At 46.2% G+C, this 22,188-nt stretch overlaps 1 protein-coding gene across 3 annotated transcripts in view; it reads right to left on the reverse strand.

Moving 5' to 3' along the window:
* Positions 1 to 22,188, reverse strand: part of TRAPPC9 (trafficking protein particle complex subunit 9) — a 736,107-nt gene that overhangs the window by 568,786 nt on the left and 145,133 nt on the right. For all 3 annotated transcript variants that reach the window (XM_058444536.1, XM_058444535.1, XM_058444534.1), the window contains 2 exons: positions 17,659 to 17,785; positions 6,882 to 7,027 (listed from right to left, as the gene is read on the reverse strand). In XM_058444536.1, the coding sequence (XP_058300519.1) occupies positions 6,882 to 7,027; positions 17,659 to 17,785 (273 nt within the window). The remainder of the gene's footprint in view (positions 1 to 6,881; positions 7,028 to 17,658; positions 17,786 to 22,188) is intronic.

Raw genomic sequence — 22,188 nt, forward strand, 5'->3', positions numbered from 1 at the left:
AATCATTCAACTTTCACAGAGCTTTCATAAGCATGTTCTCAAAACACAGCTTTTTCCACACACTCTGCACCCTGCACAGAGATGAGAACTGACTCCACCACACCTATGACATCTGACCCAGAGCTGGCATGTTGACATTGCATAAATTAATACAGTGCCCACCAGGTGAGCTAACAGTTCCCCTAATGCCTGCACCACCATGTACTCATCTGAGCCTCTGGACAATGCAGTGAATGGCCACAGTCTATCTCAGCAGTACAAATGTTATGCCCGTTCTACAAAAAAGGAGAACTCCCCTGACAGGCTGGCCCGCCTGCCCGTCCTACGGTCCTGAGAAGCAAGAGAACTGAGATTCGAACTCCAGTCTGTCTGGCTCCAAAACCTACACTCTTTTCACCCTACTGCTTCACCTCTCAGGACCCCGGAAACTCAGGTCTTGTCCTTCCCTCATCCCAGCTTCCATGCCCCCCAACTCCCAGGCCCACCAGCTTCTGAGGACCTTCAATGGGAGGGGGCTCACCTGCCCTCCTCATTCACATAAGTCAGTGGCCAGAGCACAACATGCTCCCAGCCCACCTGCCCCCCCACCTCACCCAGCCTGCCCGGGGCCACTGATGGTCAGCATCCCAGCCCACTACTCACCACAAATGAAGAAGGTTACTCTCTTTAAACAAGTGACTAACGCCTGGTAATTAAGAAACAGCTTGCCCTATCATGGTCATGATGATGATGATAATAATAATAAGCCATTTTAAAAATCATTTTCTAGGGTACTGAAAAAATAATGTATACTAGATGGTCCATGTCTACTAAAGGGTAAATCTAAAATAAACTGTTTATTTATTCTTCTTTTTTTCTTTTTTTGAGATGGAGTATCACTCTGTACCCAGGTTGGAGTGCAGTGGTGTCATCCCGGCTCACTGCAACTTCCACCTCCTGGGTTCAAACGAGTCTCCTGCCTCAGCATCCCAACTAGCTGGGACTACAGGTGTGCACCACCATGCCCGGCTAATTTTGTTTGTATTTTTAGTAGAGACAGGGTTTCGCCATGTTGGCCAGGCTGGTCTTGAACTCCTGACCTCAACTAATCCCCTCATTTTGGCCTCTTAGAGTACTGGAATTACAGGCGTGAGCCACCACGCCCAGCCTGAAAAGTGATTTTTGCTGAAAGAAGGAGATGACCCCTTTCCACCCTCAGCATGTCAAAGCACACGGTGGTGGCCCTTCCTCACTATTTTGTCCCAGAAGTAGTGGGAAGGCACAAGAATTAGCCTCTCTGAAACTCCCTCATCTCAGGCCCTGCCCTCCCTGTTGTGGGCCACACTGTGCATGCTGTCATCTGTGGACCCATGCCACCAGGCACTTATTGACAAGTTCATCTCTTTCTGCTACACTGTATGGACCCACGTGGCGGGAAAGACTCCTGATTTATCAACGCATCCCCAGCACACAGCACAGGGCATATAACTGCTACCAAAAATGTTACTGAATGGTTGCCAGGGACTCTAGAAACATTATCTCCCTTGATCCTCAGAACCACCCTCCGTGTCAGCTTCTAATGTCCCCATTCCATAGATGGCATGACTGCAGACCACAGAGGCGCAATCAGCTGTCCACAGTCACACAGTGGCCAGGCTGCAGCCCAAGTCCACCTGACAGCCACAGCCTCTCCAGGCCACCACGCTGCCTCTGGGGCAGCAGTCGACCTTGGCACTAAGCCTGGCAGCACCACAAAGACCTATCACAAATGACAGAAGGCCTTCAACCCAACACACTCAAGCTGAGGCCAGTGTTGCAGTCATCTTTGCATGGATGTAGCTCAGATGATGGCCACACCAGCCAACACACAAAGACTCACGAACTATTCCAAGTTAAAGTGGAAAATGGTCTCAAACACTGCCCTCAAGAGTTTCTTCATCTCTAAAACCCTATGCCACCTGCTGTGATGATACCTCCCCCAATTATACACCGAGGTTCATTTAGAGAGACTGGAAATTTAGGTTGAAGTTATGTGATCTGTCAAGCCTCTGGGCAAGCACTCACTGATCAGTACACTGCCAAAAAGATATTAGAAGCTATGGGATATAAATTACATTTTCCTACCAAACAAATAATGTGCATTTTGGCTGAAACTTGCATTATATCTCAGAAAAAAAATCTTACATCATCCGCTGAATTTGTCCTCAGCCCAGATGAGCAGGTACTTCTTACTACGGTGAGAAGCCATATTATAAAGAAAAAAGGCCCTGGGCATCGAGTCCTGCAACCTGGCATGGAGCCTGGGGGCTGTCATTGACAAGATATCTGACCTGGGGCAGGTACTTACATTCGTTCAGTCTTAATTTTCTCATCTGCAAATAGGGAACACAATAATGCCTGCAGCTTCAGCATCAAATAGTTTTGAGAATCACTGGATGATGTTTGCTTAAGCCCTCTTCAACAAATGCAGACTGTAATTTTCATAAAAGGAATCTTCGACAATGTCTTTTTGTTTTCTGGGGTAGGGTCTTGCTCTGGCACCCAGGCGGAGTGCAGTGGTACAGTCTTGGCTCACTATAGCCTCAACCTCCTGGGCTCAGGTGATTCTTCCACCTCAGCCTCCCAAGTAGCTGGGACCACAGGTGCCCACCACCAGGCCTGGCTAATTTTTCATATTTTGTGTAGAGATGGGGTTCTGCCATGTTGGCCAGGCTGGTCTCAAACTCCTGGGCTCAAGCAATCCACCCGCCTCAGCCTCCCAAAGTGCTGGGATTACTGGCATGGGCCACCACACTCAGCCAACAATTTCTTAAAATTGAAAAGGAAAAGCAGAGAGGCAGGGCCTGCAATCCATGCCATCAGTGGCACAGGGCCCTGCGCCCTGGCATCTGGGTTCACGCTCTGCTGTTGCTGTCTTCAAATTCTTAGTGACGTTTGAACAAAGGCCCTGTGTTTGCATTTTGCACTGGGCCCCACAAATCACATGACCCATCCTGAGAAGTAGAGTCTCACACCTCCAGTCTCCTAAATCACCTCTAGAAGTTTTTCTCAACAAAAGGAATGAAGCTTTCCTCAAAAGTTCTGTAGGGGAGATAGCTCATCACCAACCCCGAGAAGAACACAAAAAAGCAGCCAGAGACTCTAGAAGGTCCCAGAGGGAAGAGCCTGAGCACTCGTAGGACAGCAAGTCTGGGGCCAGGGGAGACAGAGGAGCCCTAAGGGTGGCCTGCCTATCCCCACAGAGCTTGGAAGACGCCCTCCAGAGAGGAAAGGTGGAGTTCCCACAGGAGGCCAAAACACAGTGAGGACGGGATTTGTACAGCTCTCTCCTGCTTACCACAACACACGCTGGAGCACATCTGGGGCCACCATCAGGCCCTGCCTGTCCATCCACCATGTCTACCCAGTGCCTATGCTTCCTGTCACCTCATGTTCTCCAGATCAGAGAAGCAGTGGCAGGAGAGACAAGGCTGGGGTGTCTTTCAGAATCAATAGACTAAAAATGGCATTTTAAAAACGCATACACACACACACATGCATACACACACATACACACACATGCATACACACACATGCATACACACACACACATACACACAATACACACACATACATACATATACACACGCATACACACAATACACACACATACATACATATACACACGCATACACACATACACACACGCATACACACATACACACACATGCAGACACACACGCATACACACAATATACACATGCATACACATATACACACGCATACACATGTACACACGCATACACACATACACACACATACACACACGCATACACACAATATATACATGCATACACACATATACACATGCATACACACATCTACACATTCATACACACATATACACATGCATACACACAATATATACATGCATACACACATACACACACATGCATACACACATACACACACATAACACACACAAATTCTACAGTAGACTATATAGTTAGCACTCACGTTTTCAGAAATTTTCCAAAATACAGTATTGACTGCAGTTTTTCAAGGGCATGACCCCACGTCTCTGTATTTTCTTCTCATTCTAACAGTGAACAGCTAGAACAGCTGGAGCCGCTCCTTGCAAAGCCCGCACGGCTCCTCAGAGGGAGGCTGCGTCTGAGCCTCCAGAGGGCTTCTCCAGGGTCTGCGGGGCCCCCACCCCACACCCCACTCCCAGTTAGCCCAGTGTTTATTGTTCATTCAAGTTCAACGTGTAAGTAACCAGGTACCCCTGCTGACAGGTGTACAGTTTTAGAGACCTTTTATTCACATTTAGTCTCGATAGACAACTTCTTGTGTTTGTGTCTTGCCTGCATGAACTAAACAGAAAAACCAGCCGAGGGTGAGGACTGTGGGGTCCAGGTAATAGGTCTCTCCCACACCTACTGTGCACGTGAGAGGAAACCACAGGGTACTAACGGGAACAGGACACGTGGTCTGTGATGTGAAATCAAGCTTGTCACTAACTGAATAACTTAGTTACTTCTAAAAGTCGTTTCTCTGAGTTTGTTTCCTCATCTGTAAAAGGGAGATAAAAATGAAATCTCCCAAAAATACTGGAAAAACTAAATAAGATAACATATGATAGCCTCTTATAAAGCATAATTAGAATAAAAGAAATGATTACCATTTTTAAAAGCACAAGGTTCTTTGAGTACTCCTACCCTAGTTATGCCCTTTATCTCAGCAAACAACTTTATTTCCTCTGAAGCACTTTATTTTTTAAGGCATTCATATAATTTACAAATTGTTAGTGAAGTTTATTATGAGACCCTTACAGAAGCTAAGAAATCCTAGAGCTAGTAATATACGAGATATGCTCATCAAGACAAATGTGCTGGCTGGACGCAGAGGTCCCCACCTGTAACCCCAGCTCTCTAGGAGGCTGAGGCAGGCAATTCACTTGACCCCAAGAATTCGAGACCAGCCTGGGCAACATGGCAAAACCCCATCTCTACAAAAAATACAAAAATCAGTGGGTGTGGTAGTGTGCACCTGTGGTCCCAGCTACTCGGGAGGCTGAGGCAGGAGGATCAATTGAGCCCAGGAGGTTGAGGCAGCAGTGAGCCCTAATTACACCACTGCACTCCAGCCTGGGTGACAGACCTAGACCCTGTCTCAAAAAAAAAAAAAAAAAAAAAAAAAAAAAAAGATTATGTGCTACACGTAATGCTCTTAATTGTCCCTTCTGCCTTGAATTCCACCATGCCCTGCCAGGAACATGAAACGTACAGTGAGATCTAGGTTCTCCTGTGAGTTCTTGGACATGACACTTAAACGTCCTGAATCAGGTTCCCTGTCTATAAAATCTATAAAATAGGATTCATAATATGTACCCCATCCATTCATTCATTCTTTTGTCACTGCTCCAGGTGCTGGGGAGACAGCAGCTGCGCACAGCCTGACAGAATTCTGGGCTTCAGGTGATATTGTGGGACAAAGCATCAATGGGCCAGTGTGGATTTGAGCTGGAGAGAAGCTGGGAAGAGAATCCCAGACAGCACCGCTAGAGATGGTGGGAGGAGTGGCCTGCAAGGCGCTGGGATCACAGAACACCCCTCTGAGGGAGGGGGCATTTGAACAGAGACCAAAAGGATGTGACAACAAGAGAGCCAATGATAGAGGGGCAGGGGACGAGTTCCTGGCAGAGGAAAGAGTGAGCCCCAAAGCCCTGGGCCTGGAACAAGCCTGTTTCCTTCCACGACCAGAAAGGAGTCACTGTGGCTAGGCGGGGTCAGGGAGCGCCTGCAGTCCGTAACTCGGGGTGTGGGTGAGCTTGCGAGTGCAACGGGAAGCCTCTGTCCTGGAAAGAAAAGCGTGGTGGAAAAAGGAGCTGGAATGCCTTTTTCCTAAATTGGAGGTATAGGAATTAAGAGTAGAAATAAAGAAACAGAAGGAGAAGAAAGCACTGGATATCAAACACAGAGCGCCGCGGTCACGCAGGCCGCCCGCTCACACTCCTCGGAGGCCCCGGCAGTCGCCAAGCAGCGGCCAGCCTCCAGGCCCCCAAGGTTCTGTCACAGGACATGTGGGCTAGACCAGGAGTGGTCCCCAGTGACTGGCAATCACAATCTCCTGCAAGGGGCCTGGGGCATGTCTTTGTGGCAGCAAGGGACGGGGAGCTTGGCACCACAGCCGGGCTTCGGGAAGGACACCAAGGGACAGGGCTGGTGGTTCATGCTGAGCCCTGGTGCAGGAGGGACGAGAGCTCAGACACAGGAAAGCTCAGGAGAGACTGCCCACTCCCAGTCTCTCCCACAGCACAGCTTAGCCCCAGGACTGGCTATCCTGATCACCTGTGTTCACAAAAGAACATAACACAATTACGTCATCCCCCACTCAATCCTGAACACAACCCAACCCTGAATCTTTCTTTGATGATTCAGAAGTCACTTCAGCCCTTGGAAAATCAGTCTACATCTCCAATTATCACTCTTCTGTAGTTCACATAAGTCTCAGTTAACAAAAGTCTTAGATGAAATAAATTTTTTAAAATCAGATCTATGGGCAATTGCCTGCCAAAAGGAGCAAATCAAATAAACTTCCATGACAGACTGCACACACGCACGTGTGCACACATCCACACATGCACATACACGTAAACACACATATGCATGCACACATACATGCACGTATGCATGCATACACACATACACACATATGCATGCATGCATGCATACATACACACAGGCGCATGCATGCACACATACACACACATATACACACATATGCATGTGTGCACACATCCATGCACACACACACACGCACATGCATGAACTGGCTCAAAATTCTGCTCTAAAAATCTAGAAAAGCCATTGGAAATCAGGTGGCAGAGCGCGGTGGGAAAGCCAGGATCGACGTCCTACCTATTTTCTTGTTCCGCTCTTCTCCACGGTTGTGTGCGATAATTGGTGAATAGATGAAGGGACTTTTGGTTGACACGTTCTGACCCAGCAAACTTTTCATTTTGTGTGGCCGGAGGCTAGCAGGAAGGTTCAACAGTTTCACATGCCTGTTGTTTCAAACAGAACACAAATACTTCAACTGTCTGGGTAGCATGGTTTCAGGATAAACACAACCAAACAGGATGTGTTAGAAAAACAGTAAATCAGTCAGAAAGAAGATAAATGGAGGGAGGAAGAGCACTCCGAGGCAACAGGACACACCAAGAAAGTGTTGCAACAGTAACTCAAGACTCTCCCAGAGAGGGGAAATCACTCCCTAGAACTGGGGGAGCAGCCACTTCCCTCTGGGGACTCCTGAACTGGGCCCAAGGATGGTCTGGAGTCAGAAAGGCCAGCTTGAAATCTCGCTGCACACTTACCAGCTGTGTGCCTTTGGGCACGTGACTGGCCGTCTCTAAGACATAGGTTCCTTGTGCATAAAGTGAAGGTGGGGCCACCACGTTCCCCAAGGACCCGTGGGGAGGATCCAGCTAAAGACTCCTGGCACAGGGCCCACTGCCTGGCAGAGGATGGCTCTTCTCTCTCTGCCTCTCCCTTTCCTGAGGGACCTTCCCACAGCAAGTGGAAGCTGGACCCTGACCCATGGGAAGAGATGGCACCCATGAGAAGGTCAACAGCACCCTCTGCTCTCCTTGCATGCATGACTGCCTCTCCAGCTGCAGCATCTGTATCTGACATTGCTTGCCACAGCACCCCAGCTGTGGATGTCTGCCAATCTATGCTCATGCCCGAATTCATCCAGCTAGCATTAAGATAAATTTACCAATCCATGGAGCCTGAGCATGATCAGGCACTGTGCTAACCACTGCATATGTATTATCTCACTTAAACATCACAAACACCTTCTCAGTTTGGGTACTAGTACTATTGTCTCCATGTCATCAATAAGGAAACTCACATAAGACGGACTAAGTATATTGCCCCAAATCCGATGGCTGGAAAGCAATAGCAATAGGTGACACTATGCTCTTAAACCACAGCACTAGAAGGTGCTGTCACCCTTGTGACCAGTTTGGGAAGATGGTGGTTAAGACCTGGAACACTCCTGGACGTCAGACAGAAAGGACAAGGGGTGGAGGTGGGAAAACGGGAAGACTGATAGTGACACTGATCGTGATGAATCTACACGCTCCCCACCCCCCGCCTCCCGGCCTCCGCAGGAAGGTGAGGCCACCTGAGGAGCTCTGGCCAGTAGGTTGTGAGTGGGAGCCACCGAGGCCTCTGTAAGACACACACTTTAGAGCAATGGGCCAGACCGCACGGCCATGGCGATCCTGGAGGCTGGACATCGAGAAGGTGGAGCACCAGACAGATACGGCCTGGAGCACGGAGCAACCTCCCAGAGCTCAGCTGCCCTGGAGAGCCGCCCAACCCACATCAAACGTGTGCGAGTAAGGTAGAAACTGTTGTTACAGTAAATCACGAAGATTTCAGGATTAATTGTTCTGCCACAGTGCACCCTAATCTATACTGCGTAACAACGACTGCCTTACAAAATCCACAAAATCACCACCTCTCTCAGTGAGGAGGGACCTCAGATGCCTCGTTCCATCCTGCCCTGTGCAAAGCACGCCTACAGCACTCAGCAGACAATCCCCACCAGAGACCCACATCCCAGCCCCGGAGAGCCTGCCACGTGCGTGGTTCTCACCCACCACCCTCAGTACAGCAGGAGATGGTGCTAACCCCGTGCCCTCCAGACCAAGGGCACACCCAGCATGTGCTCCCCAGCTCCCTTCGCTTTGTGTGTGCCCTTCATTGTGCCTTTATCATAGCGGATCAGAACCATTTCATTTTGTATCTGTTTCCACTCAGCCGTGAGCCTGCTGAGGACAGGGGCACCAGGGCCTTATCTGTCTCTAGCTGCATAACTAATAAAAATTGTACTTGGCCTATGAAGCTGCCAACAGTAAAGCAGAAGTCCAGGGATAAAGGGTCCAAGACAAGGAGGATTTTGACAGATTCCATCTGGAAACTGCTGACACCATAAAAACCTGACTTCCCTCAGGAGCAGCAGCCGTCGGGGCCGCGCAAAGCACGGCAGAGCGCTGATCAGGAACGCGACGCCAGACGAACTGGTCGAGAGGAAAGACAGTCAAAAACCACTCACCTTTTGTTTCTCGGTTTTTAATTCATCAATCTTATTCACAGGGAAACGTATCCAAGAAGAGATGGGTGGGGACTACAACTGGCCTCAAGTGCCTCATGTGTGTGACAGCGTGGAGGCTGCTTGCTCCGAGTCCGGAGTAACTGAGCTAGCTGGAAAGGGCGACCACGCCAGCTGTAGTAGCAAGGTGGGGCCAGCCGCTCCCATCCTGAATGCCGCTATACAATTCTTACCAGCTCCAAACAGCTCTGGTGTAAGAAATTCTTAAGGAAGGTTATGGCTTGGCCGCTAGACCATGTATGGGAGAAAATCCTGGACGGTGGCATGAACGCAACCATGGAGTCTACATCCTGATTGGCGTCTGGGAGGCCGAAGCACGACCCTGAATTTGGGCCTCTAAACACCTCTCTGAATAAATGCCTAGAATCCTTCCTCACACGGTAGAATTAACTTAAAAGTTTAAGTTTTAAATGTATCAAAGCATCTCGAAGCTCACTCTGACTAGAGGATTTGGGTCTTTGTTCACGTAAATGCCTTCATTGACTCTCTTCCAGGTTGAAGGAGCTCATTGTTAGCTCTAAAAAAAAAAAAATATTCAATGAATCCCACTCCCCCATCACTGCCCCCAAATTAAAGACTCACTGGTTAAGTGGAAATGCCACTGAAACTCTATTCCACTTCCTTAATAATAATCCAGGACTTACAGTGTGTTAATAATCTACACGCTTACTAGGCGCCTGATAGTGTATTGTTGGCTACTGTGTACACACTGTATCATTTTTGCGGAGAATTCCACAAGTAAGGAGAAAAGATCATTTATAGTTCTATCAGAACCATCCTCTGCTTTAACTCTGGGCAACAGCAACAGGATGTGGGCTTGGCCGCCTCCTGGCAGATGAGATCATGCTTGGCCACTACCATCTCTTCGCAATTAGCCTTGGGCCAAAAGCGCATCTTAGGCACTCAATAAATATTTTATTAATTGAATTTTGGAATACAATTAAAATAGGGACGTATTTTGGCTCCTTTTTCATTACTTGCATCACAATTACTTGAAACCATCTTTGGGTGAGCCTAGTTCATGCTCCCATGCTACACAGAACAAGTAAGTATTTTCCTGTAAATTGCTAAAATAGTTTTATTGTCAAATACTAAGAAAGGCCTCAAGGGAAAAGAAAATGGCTCCGATCATCTATTCTAAAACCGAAGTCATAATTATGAGCCATCCCCAGCAGTAAATTCGTTTACATTTAACAATTCTATATAGCAGGTCTGATAATTTACTCACCAATGTAGACATTTTTCAACCAACTCATCCTGTAACACTAACAGGAGCTTTAGTCTTCAAGTGTACATATTACTGAGCTCTTCTTATGTCATAGGGGTTGACCTGCAATGCCTGACTTAATTTTTTTTTTTTTTTTTTTTTTGAGACAGAGTCTCGCTCTTGTCACCCAGGCTGGAATGCAGTGGCACGATCTTGGCTCACTGCAACCTCCACCTTCTGGGTTCCAGCGATTCTCTTGCCTCAGCCTCCCAAGTAGCTGGGACTACAGGCACCTACCATCACGCCCGGCTAATTTTTGTATTTTTAGTAGAGACGGAGTTTCACCACGTTGGCCAGGCTGGTCTCAAACTCCTGACCTCCAGTGATCTGCGCACCTCTGCCTCCCAAAGTGCCAGTATTACAGGCGTGAACCACCGTGCCCGGCCCCAATTTTTTTTTTTAATTAAACTGGTAAAATCCATGTTTCCGGGCACAGGACATTGAAGTGTTTGGTTGATACATGAAGACAGTCCCAGACTTGTTTCCTAAGGAAGCACCTTGTCCTAGTCCATGGCTACTGCCCAGGCCTCCCTTCAGGTGGAGATGAGGAACAAGGATTTAGGAAGGGGGGACAACCCTACCTGTGATATGGACATTTAACTACACACACAGATCCACTGCAGGCCTGCCACAGACCAGGTGCTGAGAGCATTAACAACACAGGCCCGCTCCCCTCGGTCGGCATCGGCAGACACCTACCAGCTCTTCTTGATGCCTGAGAACATAACTCTGGATTCTCTGTTGCCCAACTCCTGCCAAAAGCTCACTTATGAGAAATGGCATTCATGAAGGAGCGTGTGATGCACAGCGGCCCACCTGTTATCCTAGATGCTGGCAGCAAGGGGGCTAACGCAAGCCAGGCAACAGAGGGTCACATCGCCCTGTCCTCTGGGGGAGCCACCTTCATCCCCTGGTGCTCCGGCCCATGCCCTTAGCGTGCGTTACCGAATGCTAACAGCGAAACAACGTCAGACACCTGCCTAGATCTTCGTGGGGATGTTGCTGAGCATGCTACTCGAAACATCAGAACGTTCTCTTCGAGAGAATCCACTAAAGAGGTTTCCCTCCTCATTGCTGGGAAGAGATGCATTTCCTCAGTGTAACTGATACACGCCTGTTCTTGAGACGGGGGGCTCTTGTAGTCAATCACGGTTCCTTCTTGTCAGTTACCTCAGAATCACGCTCTCTCCCATCTCCAGCCATTACGTAGGACATTATGAATTCCAGGTACTAACAGAACTTGTCACTTTAGTTTTCTATCCCACTGTTACTTTCCCTTCACTCTGGTTATCTTAACTTTTTTTTTTTTTTTGAGAGAGAGAGAGAGAGAGAGAGAGAATCGCACTGTCACCTAGGCTGGAGTGCAGTGGTGCGATCTCCGCTCACTGCAACCTCCGCCTCCTGGGTTCAAGCAATTCTGGTGCCTCAGCCACCCAAGTAACTGGGACTCCAGGCATGTGCTACCACATCCGACTAATTTTTTGTATTTTTGGAAGAGATAGGGTTCCGCTATGTTGGCCAGGCTGGTCTGGAACTCCTGAGCTCAGGCAATCCACCTGCCTCGGCCTCCCAAAGTGCTCGCGTTACAGGCGTGAGCCACTGCACCTGACCCAGGAATTTTTAAAAATAACTAAATAGCTACATATCTGCATTTCTTAACGGAGTGATGGAACTAATTCATTTGATTTAATTTAACATGTACAAACAAAAGTAAAAACTGACAGGGAATGGTAAGGTGACATCTAATTAGAGGCAAAATTCCCTGAAATCTCTATAAGAACTCATGTCTGCAAAGAGCCTTTCTGCTTATAAAACAATTTCCCAAACATTTCATTTGATCCATGCATGGGAGGTATGTCTCATCAACCTCAGTTCAAGAAGAGGAAGTTAAATCGTTTGTTCAAAGTCACACAACTAACTGCAGAATGTGGGATAGGAATACAAGACTACTGAACAAAAGCCAGTGGCTTTTCCAATTTTACATGAAGGGGGTTTATTGGTGCTTGGCATAAATATGTCAATGCATTTTAGTTACTATCCTTCCTTTCTGAAACCTACAGAGATGCGTACACATCAGTATCCCTCACACATCATCATGGCAGTCTTAGAGGAGGAAGTGGCGTACAGTCTTTTCTAGAAGTATGGCCCATGGCATCTCTTGGGGGAAAAAAGATCTTGCTTTGACAAGAAAAAGAAAAGTGCTGGAGGCTAAAGAATTACGGAGGCCAGGAGCAGTGGCTCATACAATCCTAGCACTTTGGGAGGCCAAGGCGGGTGGATCATAAGGTCAGGGGTTTGAGACCAGCCTGGCCAACATAGTGAAACCCTGTCTCTATTAAAAATACAAAAATTAGCCAGGCATGGTGGCATGCACCTGTAGTCCCAGCTACTCAGGAGGCTGAGGCAGGAGAATTGCTTGAACCTGGGACGTGGAGGTTGCAGTGAGCCTAGACTGCGCCACTGCACTCCAGCCTCGGCAACAGAGCAAGACTCTGTCTCACAAAAAAAAAAAAAAAAGAAGAATTATGGAGCAAGGACATCACATCTGTCCTAATTCTCCCTACTTTCAAATGGCAAAAACTTAGGAGAAAGGCATGAAAAGCAAACCTGGCCAGCATATTAAAGTGTGCACATTTTTATCTATGGGTGAAAATTAGTCTCATATAAAACATGAGCCTATTTATTAGTAAGAATAGAAGCATATAACCAGCCCTCTGCATCAGAAAGTGTCACAAGTCCAAGGAAGACAACATGCAGTTCATAAAGCATGCACTTGCTTCAAGGTTGCACTTTTCCAAGGTATGCTTTCTGACTTGGGAAGGGCAGCTATTCATCAATGCATTATCTTGACTCATAAGCATTACAGGTCACAAACCAAAACCAGGACTTTTGATCTGGAGCAGTGCGGTGGGATGAGTGGGCCTTGGGTGTCATTTGCTATTGTGTCCTTGTCAGTTGCCTCCTAACATCCATGTGCCTCTTCTCCTGTGCCCAACTATTCCTAGGTTTTGCTTTAGGGGAACTATACACGGTCTCCTTGCAGCCATGTGGTTTGCAGGGACTCAGTCCAATCTAAGTACATAACTCCATGAGGGGCAGTGAAAAGCAAAAAGACATTGTCCCCCTGAAAGAAAGCAGTGTTCCTTTACAGGTGTTACTAAAAGGCACCTGCTCTCTTTTCCTGGACACAGTAGCAAGAGGATGTGAGGCCTGGAGCTGATGAGCCACTGTGATAGCACCTGGGGCCTGCAACTAAAGTCAACGCTGCAGAGGACAGAGCTCAGAGGGAAAGAAACTAAGTTTTGATGAGGTTGTTTGAGCCCTGACTCCAGCCCTACCTGAATTCCTCCCTGAACTTTCCAGGTATATGTGCCATAAATTATTTTTGCCTAAGTTAGTCTGGTTTCTATCAGCTGCTATTACAAAATATTCTAAGGCATCCAACTATTTACTCATTCAACACACAAGGTCACCTGGGGGCTACAAAGACAAAGAAGAGAGAAGGACCCAAAATGTCAACAAAGATGCACAGTCAAGTTCCATGAGCACTACAGGAGAAAGATATGGCATATACTGTTGGCTGGCTGACCAAGCATGAATTTCTGACCCCATTCTCCATTCCCCACCTATATCACAGATTCTAGGAAAGCTAAATATTTATTTTCTCAGCCTGCCTTGCAATTAGAGATGGTCATGAGACACACTTCCTGTTAATGAGACTTGGGCAGAAGCCTACTCGAATCTGTCAAGAACATTTTTGCTTCCCTATTAAGCAAAAGATAGACATCCCTAGACCTGCTCCTTCTCCCATCTTTCTGCCTTGGATGTAGATGTGTTATCTGGAGCTGCAGCAGCCATCTGGTAATCATGAGGTAAAGGCAGAGTTACAGAGAGGCCACCTGTTTTTGGCTTCTTAATAAACTAGAAAAATAACTTCCTGTTGACTATCTACTATTAGGTCTTCTGTTCTTTACAGCTGAAATAATTTCTAACTTACAAAGAAAGTATAGTCATTTCTACCTGGGTGGCTCCGGAAAAGGCTTTATAGAGGACATAATCCTTGAACTAAAATCATGAAAGATGACTAAGTGTCGTCAGGCAGAGCAGGGAAGCACAGGCATTCCAAGTCAGAGATAAAGTCTAAACGAAGGAACAAAACCAGGCACACATTTGGCCCACTCTAAGTATTCCCACAAGGGAAAGCAGGAGTGTAGGACCAGGGAAATAGGCGGCTCACAATCAAATCTGGAGACAGGGCAGGCCACAGAGGCCCTGCAAGCCATGCAAAGCAAGTACATTAGAGTCTGTTCTCTAAGCGGTGGGGAGCAGAGTAGGCTATGAGATACTCCGGCTCTCCAAATGTTCCAAAGACATTCCCTTTCATTTGACCAGTCGTACTGGTGTTCCGTGGGTTTACCACACTGAATCTCAGGCAGTTCTTCTTCCCAGTTTTCAATGAGACCAGGTACGATCCACCTGAGGAAGGAGTCACCAGGACACTTAGGGGTTACTTCTCTAGCTAAAGTCTTCAGGAAACCATCACGAATATGTTTATGCAGATGGTGGGTCATATATAAAATCCGACTTTTGAAAACAGCCCATGGCCAGGCAGAGTGGCTCACACCTGTAATCCCAACACTTTGGGAGGCTGAGGTGGGCAGATCATGAGGTCAGGAGTTCGAGACCAGCCTGGCCAATATGGTGAAACCCCGTCTCTACTAAAAATACAAATATTAGCCAGTCGTGGTGCCATGTGCCTGTAGTCCTAGCTACTCAGGAGGCTGAGGCAGAAGAATCACTTGAACCCGGGAGGTGGAGGTTGCAGTGAGCCAACATCATGCCACTGCACTCCAGCCTGGGCAACAGAGCAAGATTACATCTCAAAAAAAAAAAACAGTCCATGACCACACTGGGCAAGAACAATGGTACCAGGATGCCAGGCAAGACTCAGCTAACTGTTCGCAGGGAGCTCTGCCACAGGAGCCTCAGGACCCTAACAGAGAAAGAGACACGCTGCCAGGAAAGGGATGTGCACAGAAGATTCGGAAAGCAGCGCCTGCCCGAATGGTAGACTTTGACACTTTCACCCAATCTGCCTTTTGTAATGTTTTAACAGCCGAGGGACTAAAATGCGAATGTTACAGTACTTTTCAATGTGCTGTTTGAAAACACAGGTGAAAAAATGTCTCCAAGAAGAAAACTAAAATGTACTGAGCGCTTCCTAGGCGCTAGGCACGGTGCTCTGTGCTTTCGTGTGCCTCTGCTCAGCTGAAACAAAACCAAACCACCCTGTGTGGGGCAATTTTTAAACCCGGCTTAAAGATGAAGAAAACGAAGTGTAAAGAGACTGCTTCTTTACCAAGGCCACACACAAGTGAGAGTTAACCCAGGGCCTCTCACTTAACTCCAGGGCTGCCTGGCAGGCTGTGAGGAGAACAAGCATGCTTCTTCCTTGGTTCCAATGACCTGCAAGGACCAATCATCCCCAGCTTCAGGGACAAGAAGCCTGAGCTCCTGGATATCTACACACAGCACCAAACACCCAGAATGTTCTGTAAGCTTCATAACATTCTACTAGGCAAGGTTTTCTAAATTTAAAAATGATTCAAGTCATGATGTAAATATAAAATTATTAAGAAAGGCTTTTCTAGACCTTAATCTTTAAAAAATGAATCATGCCCTTAATCCCAAGTCAAATGCGTTCACCTCTAAGTCTTAGTCATAGAAAAGCCTCAAAGGCCCCTTTGCTCCACAGCCTGCATCAGTGCTGAGCAAGCACTGGGCACTGCAGAGCAGCCACGCCCTTCCTGGGCCCTCCAAACAGCAGTGTTGCAAGTCCCTCCCTCTGGACATTCTGAGGAGCAGCCAGAACAACTTCTCAAGCCACAGCCACGCCTTTTGGATGCTGCTCCTTGCAGCTCTGCCTGATGAACAATCTCAGCAGTGCTCTTCAGAACACCTTAAAATTCCAGTGTGGCCTGCCAGGGGCTGCAATGCGCAGCAACCCTTTCTGCCCCCACTTCTCGGGAGCACACAACTCTTCGGCAAAAAGAAACCATTTCATTTGGCAGTACTATACTTGCCTTCCAAGAATGCAGGGAGAAAGAAAACTAGCATTTCTTAAGCACCATACACATGCTTTTACATGTTACTTCATTGAATTCTCATAATAGCTTAATGCTATGGGTTTTCATTCTTAATTTTGGGGGCCCAGTGGGGAGATAAGCAAACTGATACCCAGGAGGTTAAGTGACTCATTCACGGAATGCAGCAGGTCTGTGAGTCAAAGCGAGTGCGTGGCAAGACCGAGTGAAGCTGGGAACAACAGCCAAGCCAAGAGTGTTTTGAAGATATTTAGCATCTTCATCACACCGAATCCTAAGGCGACACAGCACTTCCACTCAACAGCAAAATGTCAAATTCAACTGTTTCTTTCCAGTCTTCAAACAAATATTTCAGAAATTCAGAAATCACCTCACAAGATTAGTTCATAAACCTTTTGCAGGTCTTAAGCCTTGAGTGGTGAAGAAAAAACAAAAACCTTTTGCAAGGACCCACTTTGCATGTGCCAAAAGGTCTCCACTCTAAAATCTCACACTCTTAGGAGTGACAGTCACACAGAAAGGACAGCACATGGCAGCAAATCCTGAGAGAGCGGCGAGCAATGGGTGCCAAGGAAACTCAGGGAGCTCGCCTCTCAGGAAAGGTGTCCTGGAAATGCAGCTGAGGATGAGCGTGAAGGAACAAGGGAGCACAGACAGAATGAAGCTGGGAGAGGAGAGAGCCTGCCAGGCAGATGCAGTGCACAGCAAAGGCGGGAGCTGGCAAGCGCTTGTGTGGGTGAGGAGCTGCCCTGTTCCCGTGTGGCTGGGGTGCATAGCCTGCGGAAAGGGAAACGACTGAAAACTTCCACGGAGAAGATGATGTGGTCAGACTGGTTTCCACCACGGTGTAGTGGTGGCAAGGCAGGCTTTGGAACCAAGCAAGGCTGGGTGCAGACGTGACTCTGACATTTAGTGGGCACGGAACTGCAGCAGTTATGGAATGTTGCTGGCCCTGACTCTCTCATCTCTAAAATACTTACTTCCATGTCTTAGGGCTGCTTTCAAGTTTAATGAGATAATGAACCCGATACACAGCCAACAAAAAATGGGAGCTCTTCTAAAGATCTCTGTTCACAATCAGACAAGAGGACGGTGTCCCGGAGGGCAGCCGCCTTTCCGGCTCTGCAGGGCCCGTCTCACCTGACGATGGGAAGCTTGGTGAAGGGCACCGGTGGCAGGGTGAGGCCGCCAGGGAGGGCGATGGGCTCCATGGTCCCAGGACACTTGGATGTATAGTTCTCTAGGCTTTGGGTCACATCTTTCTTTTCTGAAGAGAAGATGAAAACAAAATAAAGAATTATTAGGCAAAAGTCAAAGTGGCTGGCTTTCATTTTACTTGGGACATTTCATGACAGTCCAATGAGTCCAATCTTCTGACAGAAATTAAGGGGCAGTGAGCAAAAGAGACCAGAACAAAGCAGAAGCTATATTCCACTTATTCGAAAATCACCGGCAACTGCTTCTCTTAAGGGTCTGTGGATAAAAGGGAAATTAAGTTAGTATCCTCCAGGAGACTTCCATTTTCCAAGAAAAGAAATCCTTATCAAATTTCAAGAAAGTCTGTAAGCAGGACTAGGGAATCAGTATATTTTATAACTTAACGATACTTTTTCGGCAATTACTAGGTAATTACCAAGCAAAATGCCAGGACCTGTCTGTCCCTCAGGAGTTTGTAATTTATCTGTATGACAGATACTTAGGCAAATAATTACAAATCAACATTTTTGATGCAAATATACAGCTTTGTGAGGAAAGACTATTGTTCACCATCCTGCCCCCATCCCTTTCACAAGGAGGGAGGAAAAGACGACACAGGCGATAATCATGTCCGCTTCCTGTCCATGGCACACTCTAGACAGGCCACGGACACAGACCCCTTCTCACCCACAGCACGACAGAGCTCAGGAACACCTGCTGTGCTCTAGGACTCAGGCTGGCTCAGGAAGGCAGGCACTCCTGTCCCCACTTTGCAAATGAAAAACCTGAGACCAAGTGAAATTAAGCAGCTTGTCAAAGATCACGTACTTGGCCTTAGGCCTGTGGTTTTCTCACTAGAGTGTTTTAAAGAATTAAGGAAAGGATGGGATTATGGGAGGGGTGTGAACAAGGGAGTCCCTCCTTGCAGCATCTACCTTCTCTGTGAAATACCAAAGTGACTGCTGATGGGGAAGACAGAGGACTTGGAGAGAAGTGCAGCAGAGGGACATGATCACCAGGGATGAGACCTAGAACAGTGAAGTCAGATCCGACTCCAGGAGATGCCTTGGTCTTTCCCTATCTACCACCTTAGGGGAAGTCCTTCAACGTTTCTGTATCTTGTTTGCCTGCAGTAAGAGGAGTGCCTATATCAGGAATTACTAAGGATAAATGAGATAACACATTAAAAAAACAATGACTTGCAGATATGGTGCACTGAATAAACTGAAATGATAATAACCATTATCATCATTATCATATAGCTGCACTGGAGTGGACAAAGAGCAGGTAAATAGCTGCAAAGTGAAGCCAAGTGCTCCACTGAGGCTGGTGACCATAAATAATAAATATCAAGGCAAAGACTTCATAGAGCTCAGGCACATGAATTAATTGTTAAACTGCTACCACAGGAATTTTCTGTGCCTATGCATTCTTCTTTTTTTTTTTTTTTTTTTTTTTTTTTTTTGAAACAAGGTCTCACTCTGTCTCCCAGGCTGGAGTGCAGAGGTACAATCTCAGCTCACTGCAACCTCCGCCTCCCAGGTTCAAGCAATCCTCCCACCTCAGCCTCCTAAGTAGCTGAGACTACAGGCATGTGTCACCATGCTTAGCTGATTTTTTAATTTTGGGTAGAGATGAGGTCTCACTACATTGCCCAGGCTAGTCTCGAACTCCTGGGCTCAAGTGATCCCCCTTTGGAAGTCCTTGGCCTTCCAAAGTGCTGGGATTACAGGCATGAGCCATCACATCCAGCCTGCATCATTCTTAGGAAGCCAGAGAGCAGAGCAGAAAAGTGACCAGAATTACTTTTGAATACAACATAACGATGTTAATCTGAAACATGAAAAAAGCCTTTAAATAACCAAATCATTCTCGATCTATAAAAATCTCCCAAAGGGCTCCAGCTGATATCATGTATATTATCTAATTTGCCTAATGTTAGGCAGAGCACTTATGGTTGAGGTATCCTATTCAGTTGAATTCTACCACCCCATATGCACTCTCGGTAAATGCTGCTGAAATGAAGAAGGAAAGGGATCTATTTGTGGTATTTCATGCCACTTGCACTGTTATCCAAGAAAGGAAAGGCACCACAGTGTATCATTCGGCTAAGCTCTGAATGGCATTTCTAGACAGAAAATGACGTACACACTGAGTAGCACGGGGGAGGCTGCTTCACCGCAGCGTGGTCTGGCTGTGCCATTTCATTCGAGAACCCCCGTGTTTGTGCTTTAGGTCTGGTCACTATGTGCTGTGGAGGAATTTCCTATGTAGGGGTACAGCCTGGCTGTGAGCACTCTCAGAGCTTTGTGGAAGGCCAGGTTGGGGGTACCTCAATATTCACTTATTCCCCTTGAGCGTAGCAGGGCACACCTCTCAGGCTGTGCCTGCTGACTCCCTGAAGGGAGTCAAATGCTAATCTTCTGCTGGGGTGGAAAAGGGACCATCACCTGCTGCAGGGGCAGAGGCGATCTGTGGACATGTAATCAACCATAAACGATTTTCAGCAGCACCTACTGCCGTGTGGTGCTCCTGCTAGGGACAGGGAGTGGGGGTTGCTTCTTGGCTTTCCCCTACTACCATACGACCCCATCGCCATTTCAGTGGGGTTTCTAGAGTCAAACGCTTATGCCCAATTGTCTGCATGGCCCATCCAGTGCAAAGGCCCCATCCACCTTCTCCTAAAGGATTCAAGTGTCAGCTATAAATTGTTGCCAGATCTATTATTTCATCAGGAATTACAAACTGGTGATTTTCTAATTCTCTAATTCCTCTGCACTTAGAAGCTAGAATTTGTTTATAAGGAAGGATTTTTTCCTCATCAATCACTTGGTTATCCTGGAACGCAGACAACACAGACATCAATAAATGGGTGAGTCTTTCCCTTTATTTACTGAGTGGAGAACTATTGCCCTATGAAACTCCAGTAATGACCAATGCGTTGTTTTGTTTATTGTTTAGTATCATTATATACTGATGGATTTTTATCTGTTTGATGTTTCCATTGATTGTTATCACATCCTTCTTTATTTCTAATAGATACATAATTGTACATATTTATGGGGTACAGTATGATGTTTTAACACATTTATTGTATAACAATCAAATCAGGGTAATCAGCATATCCACTGTGTCAAACATTTATCGGCTCTGTGTGATAAGAGCATTCCAATTCCTCTCTTCTAGCTCTTTTGAAATATACCTTTTTGTGAACTATAGTCACCCAACCATGTATTAGAATACCAGAACTTACTTCTCCTATCTAACTGGGGCATTGTATCCACTTTCCATCCTCACATCATCTCCCTTCTCCCAACCATCCCCAGTCTCTTCTAACCTCTATTCTACTAATTCCATGAGACAAACGTTTAAAAATTTCACACCTGAGGGAGACCACGAGGGATTTGCCTTTCTGTGCCTGGCTTTTTTCACTTAACATATGGCCTCCAGGTTCATCTGTGTTGTTGCAAATGACAGGATTTAATTCTTTTTTATGGCTGAATAGTATCCCACTGTGTATCTATATCACATTTTCTTTATCCATTCATCTGCTGAATGGCACTTAGGTTGATTCCATATCTTGGCTATTTGAACAGTGCTGCAATAAATGCAGGAATGCAGTCACCCCTTCGACACTGACTTCATTTCCTTTGGATATATGCTCAGTAGCGGAATGGAAGATCATACGGTGGTTCTATTTTTACGTTTTTTGAGGAACCTCCATACTGTTTAACATAATGGCCGTACTAATTTACATTCCCACCTAATAGTGTGTAAAGGACCCCTTTTCTTCACCTCCTCACCAACATTTCATCTTTTGACTTTCTGATAATAGGCATTCCAATGGAGAAAGGTGATCTCTCATAGTGGTTTTGATTTGTATTTCCCTGATGATTAGTGATGTTGAACATTTTTTCATATGTCTTTTGGCCATTTGTATGTCCGTTTTGTTTTTTTGGTTTTTTTTTTTTTTTTTTGGTGGGCATGTGAGATTATAAGGGCTGATTTTGAGAGATAAATTAAGTTCAGTTTCTCTATAAATTAATCATTATTGTCAAAGGCACACTGATGCAAGACCAGCATATGAGCCCCTGCGTCAGATTACCAAGGTTTTCTTGAAGCATTAACCAACTCCTTAGTAAAGGTTATAAAGATTATAAAAAGCTTATGAAAGTTATAACTTATGTTTAAGATTAAAATTTTATAGTTTATAAAATTTTGAAAAACAAATTTAATTGGTTTCATGCTATTTTATTAGGACATATTGTTTGGAAAATTAAGGCTTCTTTCTCAAAGAACGAAGGTTTTCACCTTTTTAAAAAAATCCTTGAGTTATTACTTTGGTCAAATGAATGACTTATTTTACAATGATCTGTGATATAAGTGTTTTAAACCTTTGACCTTTCCAAAATCAAATTATAAATTATGTCTTTTTCTGAACTAATTAATCCTTTAAGATACTAGGTTCCCTAA

Source organism: Hylobates moloch, unplaced genomic scaffold (assembly GCF_009828535.3).
Source record: "Hylobates moloch isolate HMO894 unplaced genomic scaffold, HMol_V3 SCAFFOLD_9, whole genome shotgun sequence".
NCBI classification, from domain to species: domain Eukaryota; kingdom Metazoa; phylum Chordata; class Mammalia; order Primates; family Hylobatidae; genus Hylobates; species Hylobates moloch.